The 8,983-nt window shown below is 55.6% G+C and overlaps 1 protein-coding gene across 1 annotated transcript in view; it reads left to right on the top strand.

The window, feature by feature from the left end:
- CCDC63 (coiled-coil domain containing 63) overlaps positions 1-8,983 on the top strand; it is a 35,354-nt gene that overhangs the window by 23,137 nt on the left and 3,234 nt on the right. Inside the window, exons 6-7 of the mRNA XM_008056459.1 lie at positions 1,772-1,846; positions 7,180-7,372. Coding sequence (XP_008054650.1) covers positions 1,772-1,846; positions 7,180-7,372 — 268 coding nt within the window. The remainder of the gene's footprint in view (positions 1-1,771; positions 1,847-7,179; positions 7,373-8,983) is intronic.

The following is an 8,983-nucleotide window of genomic DNA, read 5'->3' as shown; positions in this document are numbered from 1 at the left end:
CCACTGCACTCCAGTCTGGGCGACAGAGTGAGACTCCAACTCAAAAAAAAAAAAGTCAAAGTCAGCAAGATGTCACCGCTCAGAGAGTGTTAACATTTTGGTGCTGTTGCTTTAGGAAGGCTGCGTGCGCTTACATGTGTGCATGCACACAGACACACAGACACGCAGACATGCATGGACATGGACGGATATACACGCAGACTCACACAGACACACACAGATGCAGACATGCAGAAACACACACAGACACACACAGACACGGACATGTACAAACACACAGACACACACAGACACAGAAATGCAGAAACACACACAGACACACACAGACACAGACATGTACAAACACACAGACAACCCACAGATACAGACACACACAGACACACCCAGACACGCGACACACACAGGCACGCACAGACCCACTCAGACATCGACACACACAGACCCACAAAAACACGCACAGACACTAACAGACACAGATGGACACACACACACACACACACACACACGGACACAGACACACCCACAGACCCAGACGCCCGCTTGCAGTGCAGGGCCCATCCTGGACGGCCGTGCTGTTTTGTAACCATGCCCCAGCAGCTGGTCCCAGAGTCCCCGACACCTGCTTCCCTGGTGGCTTCCGGGCACCCAGACACTGCAGTGGAACCATGAGGGGCTTCTGACAAGTGCACCCCCCGCCACGTCTCGGGGGTGGCCTCGGAGGCCGCCTTGTGGCCGTGTCTGCCTGTGAGACCCTCTCCCGCCATAGAACTGCGCCGTGGCTGATCTCAGGGTCCCCGTCGGCAGGCGTGCCTAGTGCCCCCACCCGTGCCCATTCACTCTGTGTCTTCTTGGGGGCGGGTCGCTCAGGCGGAGGGCGTGGGCCGCCTATCCCAGGGCGCGAGGCTTAAGCCCAGGGATTCTCAAAGCTGGTCCCAGGCAGCAGCTGCCGGATCACCTGGCGCCCGGGAGAAATGCACATTCCCAGGCCCAGCCCAGGCCTGCTGACCAGAAGCCCTGCGACTGGGGCCTGGCAACCTGGGTTCCACGAACCTCTGGTGGTTCTGATTTCTGCTCGAGTGGGAGGACACCTGTCCTAGGTCTGCACCATCCACACAGCCGCCACTGCCCACGTGTGGCCATTTACACTAAATACTTTGAAATTAAAGTTGAAGTCGGTACCTTGGCCGGGCACGGTGGCTCACGCCTATAATCCCAGCACTTTGGGAGGACGAGGTGAGGGGATTGCCTGAGCTCACGGGTTCAAGAACAGCTCGGGCAACTTGGCGAGACCTTGTCTCTACAATCAATCAAAAAATTAGCCGGGTATGGTGGCACATGCCTGTGGTTCCAGCTACTTGGAAGGCTGAGGCAGAAGGATTGCCTGAGCCCGTCAGGTCGAGGCTGCGGTGGCCGTGTGCATGCCACTGCACTCCAGCCCGGGTGACAGTGAGACTCTGACTTGAAAAAAAAAATTAGTACCTCAATGGCACTGGCCATATTTCAAGTGCTCAGTGCCCACGTGTGGTTCTGACTACGGTATTGGCACAGACAGGATGTCCCCACTGTTCTAGGACTTTCCAGAAAGGATAAGCCACACCCCATGCCCGCCCTCTCTTGAATTAGCAGAACCTCCGCGGGCATAGGAGGGGCCTGAGGTTTCCGGGGCCCCTTGAAACGGACAACGTCAGTCGTCATGGCTCCTCAAAGCGGGCTCCCTTGGGTGAGGCGGGTGGGCGCCCACGCTCCTCACGGTCTGACTCTCTCCCCGCAGAACGAGATCGTCCTCTTGCGATCCCAGCAGAAGACGTCCCAGGATGCCAGCCGCTCGGTCCTGAGGGAGCTGGAGGTGAGGGGCTGGGAGGGAGGCGGCGGGAGCCTTGGCGGTCTCTCTGTGAGCCGGGCATTCTGCTGGTGATTCTCGGGAAGGGGCGCTCTGCCCCGTGACCTGAGACATAGGAGGCGCATGCACATGCACACGCGCACGTACACACACACACACACACACACACACACACACAGACCCACCCAGACCCATAAAGACACCCACAGATAGACACACACACACACCCCCCCACACACAGACACACCCACACACAGACAGCCACACAGACACAGACACATACACTCAGACCCGCACAGACATCGACTCACACAAACACAAACACAAGCACACAGAGACACACACAGACCCACACAGACACACACTGGCCCCGGTCACAGCCACACACATCCTGCCCCTTCGTCCCATACCGTGGTCGCTACGGGTGTCACTGTAGAATTTCGTCCCTGGGTCCCCTTCCTCCTTGCCAAAGACCCCCCGTTTCGGGGAGTCCCCCCAGCCCTCGGGTCTTAACTTCCCCCCAGACGGGGCCTCCAGACGCACCCCTGCCTCAGCCTTTCCTTCTCTTCCCGCCATGTCCTGGCTGTGCCCTGTCCTCAATCAGTGACAGCAACTGCACGCATTTCTTGAGCAGCTACTGTGTGCTGGGCCCTGGGCTAAGCACCACACCGAGGAGCTGGGCTGTCATAGGAGCTTTGAACTGTCCTCAGCTGCCAGTCACAGGGACCCGGCATATCAGTGACCTCAGCAAGATAGAAGTGTGTTTTCTGTGTCAAGAAGTAAGTCTAGAAATAGGACTGCAGGGCAGGTGTGGCACCTTTAAGGTGTCACCAGTGACCCAGGCTCCATCTCGCTTTCTGTTTTGCCATCTCTAGTGTGTGGCTTACGTTCCAAGGGTGCCTCATGGTGGCATCAAGGCTGCCACAGGTCCTGCTGTCGCATAGACACCCAGACAGGAAGAAAGCGGGGGAGACAAGGAAGGCCTTGCTGGCCGGGTCAGCCAGCATAAAGTGCTTTCCCAGAAGTCTCAGCCAGTGGCTTCTCACGGGCCCTCCCTATTGCAAGAGAGGTTTGAAAAAGTGACTTCTGGCTGGTCACATGGTCACTCTAGCGACAGTCAGGGTTTTGTTATCAAGGTGTAAGGGGAGAGCGGATGGAAAATGTCTGACAAAGACGCACACACAGAGTTTGACTTCAAAGCCCTGTGCTTTTTTTTTTCCCCCAGAGTTGGCGTCTCTGTCACCCAGGCTGGAGTGCAGGGGCACGCTCACGGCCACCGCAGCCTCGACCTGCCAGGCTCAGGTGATCCTCCCGCCTCTGCCTCCCAAGTAGCTGGAACGACAGGCATGCACCACCACACCTGGCTAATTTTTTTGATTTATTGTAGAGACGAGGTCTCTCCAAGTTGCCCAGGCTGGTCTCGAACCCCTGGGCTCAGGCCATCTTCTTGCCTCGGCCTCCCAAAGTGCTGGGATGACAGGTGTGAGCCACTGCGCCCCGCAGCCCTCTTCTCAGGCGACATTCCTGGCCCGCGAACTGCGCCCGGGGCCTGTCCCTCCTCTGCGACGTCTTTCTGTCCCTCCACGCACACCGGGGAGACGGGGCTGGCCACCGGGTGGCAGCAGAGCGCAGGCTGCAGGTCGGCCGGGGAGGGCGGCCCAGCCCAGGCGGCATCTCCCCGGAGTGCGGCCCCCTGTCCAGGGCGCGGGTCCAGGGAGACCCTCCCGATGCCGGGCGCGTGCCCGGGGTCGCGCGGCCACCACGCGGGGCCCCCGCGCGCAGGCTCTTCTCTCGGTGAGACCGGCGCTGCTCTAGGGGGTTTGGAGAGGCTGTCGGGCGACGCACCGCCCTCCCCCTATCCCTCTCCTCCCCACCTCTGGCCTCCGCCCTACCCGGCCTCCCAGTCTCTTGGCTTCCACGTGACTCTGGGGGGGGGGTGTCTTTTCGAATGCAAACCCTCGACGTGACTCAACAGGGGGCTCTCGGGGCGTCTCACCCACCCACTCGACCCTCAGACCTTCCCAGTCACCTCCCACCCCTCGGGGGGGGTGATCAGGACCCTTCCCATGGCGGGAGGGTTTTGCCACCAGGCCCTGGGACTCTCAGAAAATAAGTCACTTCCTAGCCGGGCTCAGTGGCACAGCCTGTAATCCCGCGCTTTGGGAGGCTGAGATGAGTGGATTGCCTGAGCGCGGGGTTTGAGACCCGCCTGGGCAACTTGGCGAGACCTCATCTCTACAATAAATCAAAAATTAGCCAGGCGTGGTAGCGCACGCCTGTAGTTCCAGCTACTCAGAAGGCTGAGGCGGAGGGATCGCCGGAGCCCAGCAGGTCGAGGCTGCGGTGGCTGGGAGTGGCCACTGCACTCCAGTCTGGGCGACAGAGTGAGACTCCGACTCAAAAAAAAAAAAAAAGAAGTCACTTCCTAGCTGTGTGGCTTGGAGGCAGTGACTTAACCTCTCTGGGCCTCCATTTCCCCATCTGCAAAAAGGGGAGGATAACTGTACCTACTTGTTGGGACTGTGAAGTTTGGAGAAAACTGAGCGCACTTGGCCCGCTGCAGTGCAGAGAGCTGGGAGTGGTGGCTGCCATTTGACTCAGAAAAACTCAGAACCCTGGCTTTGTTACTCAATCATTGTCCAAGGAAAGAGTCGAGCTCGAGGTCGGGCCCTTAGACGGGCTCAGTGCAGGGAAACCAAACACGAGTTCACTTTTCTTCTCTGACCTCAATGAAAACTGGGCCAAGCGTAAGGCTGAGTTGAGATGATGTGTGTGAACCCCTGGACCGTTGTAGGAGCTGAGCACGTATTACCACCATCACATCAGGCTGAACGTTGACCTGGTTGTTTTTTTTTTTTTTGAGTGGGAATCTCCCTCTGTCTCCCAGGCTGGAGTGCAGTGGCATGCTCACGGCCACTGTGGCTTTGACTTGCTGGGATCAGGTGATCCTTCTGCCTCAGCCTCCCAAGTAGCTGGGACTACAGGCGTGCCACCTCGCCCAGCTAATTTTTTGATTTATCGTACAGATGGGGTCTCGCCCAGTTGCCCAGGCTGGTCTCGAACCCCTGGGCTCAAGCAATCCTCTCACCTTGGCCTCCCAAATTGCTGAGATTACAGGCATGAGCCACCGAGCCCGGCCTGACCTGTTTTAAAAATGAATCATGGCTTTTAAAAATACGTGATGTATACATGTGTATATATATATATATTTATATATACACATATATATTATATACACATATATATTATATACACATATATATATATTTAAGAGTCAGGGTCTCACTCTGTCTCCAAGACTGGAGTACAGTGGTGTGATCAGAGCTCACTGTAATCTCAAACTCCTGGAGTCAAGCGATCCTTCTACCTCTGTCTCTCGAACAGCTGGGACCACAGGTGTACGCCACCGCACTGGCTGATCATGTGATCTTTTATTACGCCTTTAGAGAGGGCGGCTTTTGCTGTCCTTTGGGGACTCTGTAGCCCTGGGAACTGGCTATTCCAGTCGCCAGGCAGAGGAAGCCTCCTGATGTGGAGGTCGCGAGACGGAATTCAGATCCTGGCTTTCCTCTCTTGGCTGTGCCTTGGTGCCTCAGTTTCTTCACCTGAAACATGGGGGTGTCGGCAGGGCTGCCCCTTGGGGATTGCTATGTGAGGGGTGCACATAGAGCCCCCCCCGGGGGAAGAGGCTCCCCCTTGTAAGCAGAGGGTGCAGAGGGAGAGGCAGCGCTGGCTGAAAGTGTGACCAACAGGCACCCCTGGACCCCCGTGGCATATCCGATGCCTGGAAGGCTTAGAACCCTGATGCCTGGGATGTCCCAGACCCGGGGAACTCAGCTCCCGAGGGTGGGGTGCGGGTGACAGGTATTTTTAAAGCTCCCAGGGAGTACCAGTGGAGGCCAGAGTTGAGACCCAACAGACTGGCAGAGGTTGTCAGACTCAACATGCATTGGTGCCCTCGGGAGGCTTGTTCAGTCCAGCTTTCTGGGTCGCCCAGAGCCTCCACTCCTGTGGGTATCTAGGGGGGCCTGAGAATGTGCATTCTCCCCAGTTCCCTGGGGAATCTGATGCTGTCTGTCAGGACCACACTTGAAGAACTACAAACTAGGGCAGTGTATTTCAAACTGTGAATGGTTGTGGCACAGTGGCGTACACCTGTAATCCCATCACTTTGGGAGACCAAGGTGGAAGGATCGCCTGCGTCCAGGGGTTGGAGGCTGCACTGAGCTATGATTGCACCACTGCACCCCAGCCTGGGCACAGAGCAAGACCTTGTCTCTAAAAAAAACTCCCCCAAATTGTGAGTGGTGACATCCGTTTATCGGATGGCAGCTAGCATTTAAATCAGCAAAACAGAACAGGACAGCATAGAAAATATTAGAAAACACCCAAGGGCATTGATTTGTGAAACGTTAATTTCACTTGATGAGATAATAGCTAGACAGATATTCACACATATACAATGTATGTCTGTGTGTCTGCATGTATTGGGCTACAGTACTTCCTCCTATGGGCCACCATTTTTAAAAAGTTGGGCCATTGCCTTGCTAAGCTATGGTGTGACCATGTACTCTTTGAGCTACGGCCAGGCCATATTTTCTTTTCTTTTCTTTTTTTTTGAGTTGGAGTCTCACTCTGTCGCCCAGACTGGAGTGCAGTGGTCGCTCCTGGCCACCGCAGCCTCGACCTGCTGGGCTCCAGCGATCCTTTCCGCCTCAGCCTTCCCAGTAGCCGGAATTACAGACGTGCGCTACCACGCCCAGCTGCTTTTTTGATTTATTGTAGAGATGAGGTCTCGCCAAGTTGCCCAGGCGGTCTCAAACCCGCGGGCTCAGGCAATCCACCCACCTCAGCCTCCCAAAGGCGTGGGATTACAGGCTGAGCCATGGAGCCCGGCTGGGCCATGTTTTCTTAAGCTTTGGCCTCTTCCTCTTCCTTGGGGAGGCAAATCCCTCCTCTTTCTTTCTCCAATTTACTTTCTACATAAACTATATTTTCTAATCTAAAAAAAAATTCAATCAGGAGCCTCTAAAAAATATTGTAACCTACCCACACGTGGTCACACATGCTTACATGTCAGTGAGACAAAACTCCCGGCGCGGTGTCTGCCCAACGCCCTCACGCCCCTGGCGCTCTCTCCCCTCTTCCTTTCTGGTCTGTTCTCTCTTGTTTCGTTTCTTTAAAATGCAGTGGAAACCCCCTAAACTTGCCTCGGGCCCTGCAGGGGTTTGAAACCCTGCAGCGTGGAGACCCTGTCCCCAGAGGGTCGCACGCAGGCCCCCTTGCCCAGAAGTCCCCCTAGCAGGCTGACCCGCGGTGGGCATTGGGGTCTGCCACAGGAGAAGCTGAAGAAAGTCAAGGAGGAGGCGGATGCCTATGCGAACACGCATGCAGAGGTCAGCAGGACCCTGGAGCTCCTCGCGGACGCGGTGGAGAAGTTGTTTATGAAGGCCGGCTGCGATGCCACCAGCATCCTGGGGCAGCTGGGGCAGACGGGCAAGGTCACCAGCACCAACCTCCTGCAGTATTTTGGTGAGTCGGGCTGGGGCCCATCAGATGCGTAGGAACCACTTCCAGAACTTTCTGAGACCAGGCGCGAGGCTTGTTCTCTGGAGGTCGTGAGCCTGGCGGGGAAGTGTGCAGGCATCCGACCGCCTGCCTGGGATGGAATCATGATCCTGCCTTTTTGAGCTGCGGGACCTCGGGCGGGTTTCTGAACCTCGCTGTGCTTCTTTTTCTCATCTTTAAAAACCCCAACTCAAGCCGGGCTCGGTGGCTCAGCCTGTAATCCCACACCTTTGGGAGGCTGAGGTGAGTGGACTGCCTGAGCCCACGGGTTCGAGACCCACCTGGGCAGCGAGACCTCATTTCTGCAATAAATCAAAAAAATCAGCCGGGCGTGGTAGCGCACTCATGTAGTTCCAGCTACTTGGAAGGCTGAGGTGGAAGGATCGCCGGAGCCCAGCAGGTCAAGGCTGCAGTGGCCGGGAGCGGCCACTGCACTCCAGTCTGGGCGACAGTGAGACTCCAACTCAAAATAAATAAATAAATAAATAAATAAATAAATAAAATAAAAACCCCAACTCAGTATTTATCTCAAGTGATTGTTGGGAGGAGGAAATCAACGACTAGTTCTTAGAGAAAAACGCCATGGTCATCTCAATCGATGCAGGAGAAGCAGTTGATAAGATTCAGCATTGCTGGCGGCAGTGGCTCACACCTGTCATTCCAGCACTTTGGGAAACCGAGGTGAGAGGATTGCCTGAGCCCAGGGGTTGGAGACCAGCCTGGGCAACATGGCGAGACCTTGTTAATCAATGACAGTAATCAAAAAGTTAGCCTGGTGTGGTGGTGCATGCCTGTGGTTCCAGGTATTTGGAAAGCTGAGGCGGAAGGATCTCCTGAGCCCAGCAGATCGAGTTTGCATCCGTTCAGGATTAAAAAAACAAACAAACTAGAACTAGAAGGAAACTTGAGCTTGATAAAGGCTGTCAATAAAAAACAACCTCAGCTAACCTTATACCTCAGGGCGGGGCGTGTGCGGTCTCCATGCGTATTAAGTGTTGTTCTGGCAGCCCTAGCCAATGCAATAAAGCAAGAAAAAGAAATAGTAGGCGCCCAGACTGCAGAGGAAGAAATATGGTGCTTGGTGCTGTGCTGGGCTTGGGGCACGTACTGTGATGATCACACACAGTTCCAGGCGTGGACCCTGAGCTTGGAGTGGAGGGTCCTCCCGCCCCCCGCACAGATCCTGACAGCTTGGAATGAGTGGCTTCCTCTGCTCTTAGAAGTAAACCTATGATGCTCCCTACAGCATGTGTCTGGGGGGCGGTGATAGCAGACACCCCTGCCCTATTCCTGATCTTGGGAGAAAAACATTCTGCTTCCCACCATGGATGTGAGGTTAGCTGTAGTTTGCTTGTTTGTTTGTTTGAGTCCAGGTCTCACTCTGTCAAGCAGGCTGAGTGCAGTGGCACCATCACGGCTCCCCACAGCCTCAACCTCTTGGACTCAGATGATCCTTCCACCTCAGCCTCCCAAGTAGCTGGGACCACAGGTGTGCACCACCACACCTGGCTGTTTTTTTGTTTGTTTGTTGTTTTTGAGTTGGAGTCTCACTCTGTCATCCAGACTGGAGTGCAG

The sequence above is a fragment of the Carlito syrichta genome, unplaced genomic scaffold, assembly GCF_000164805.1.
Source record: "Carlito syrichta isolate Samal-C Ts95f unplaced genomic scaffold, Tarsius_syrichta-2.0.1 Scaffold302368, whole genome shotgun sequence".
Lineage (NCBI taxonomy): Eukaryota > Metazoa > Chordata > Mammalia > Primates > Tarsiidae > Carlito > Carlito syrichta.
This window is presented reverse-complemented; position numbering and strand designations above follow the sequence as displayed.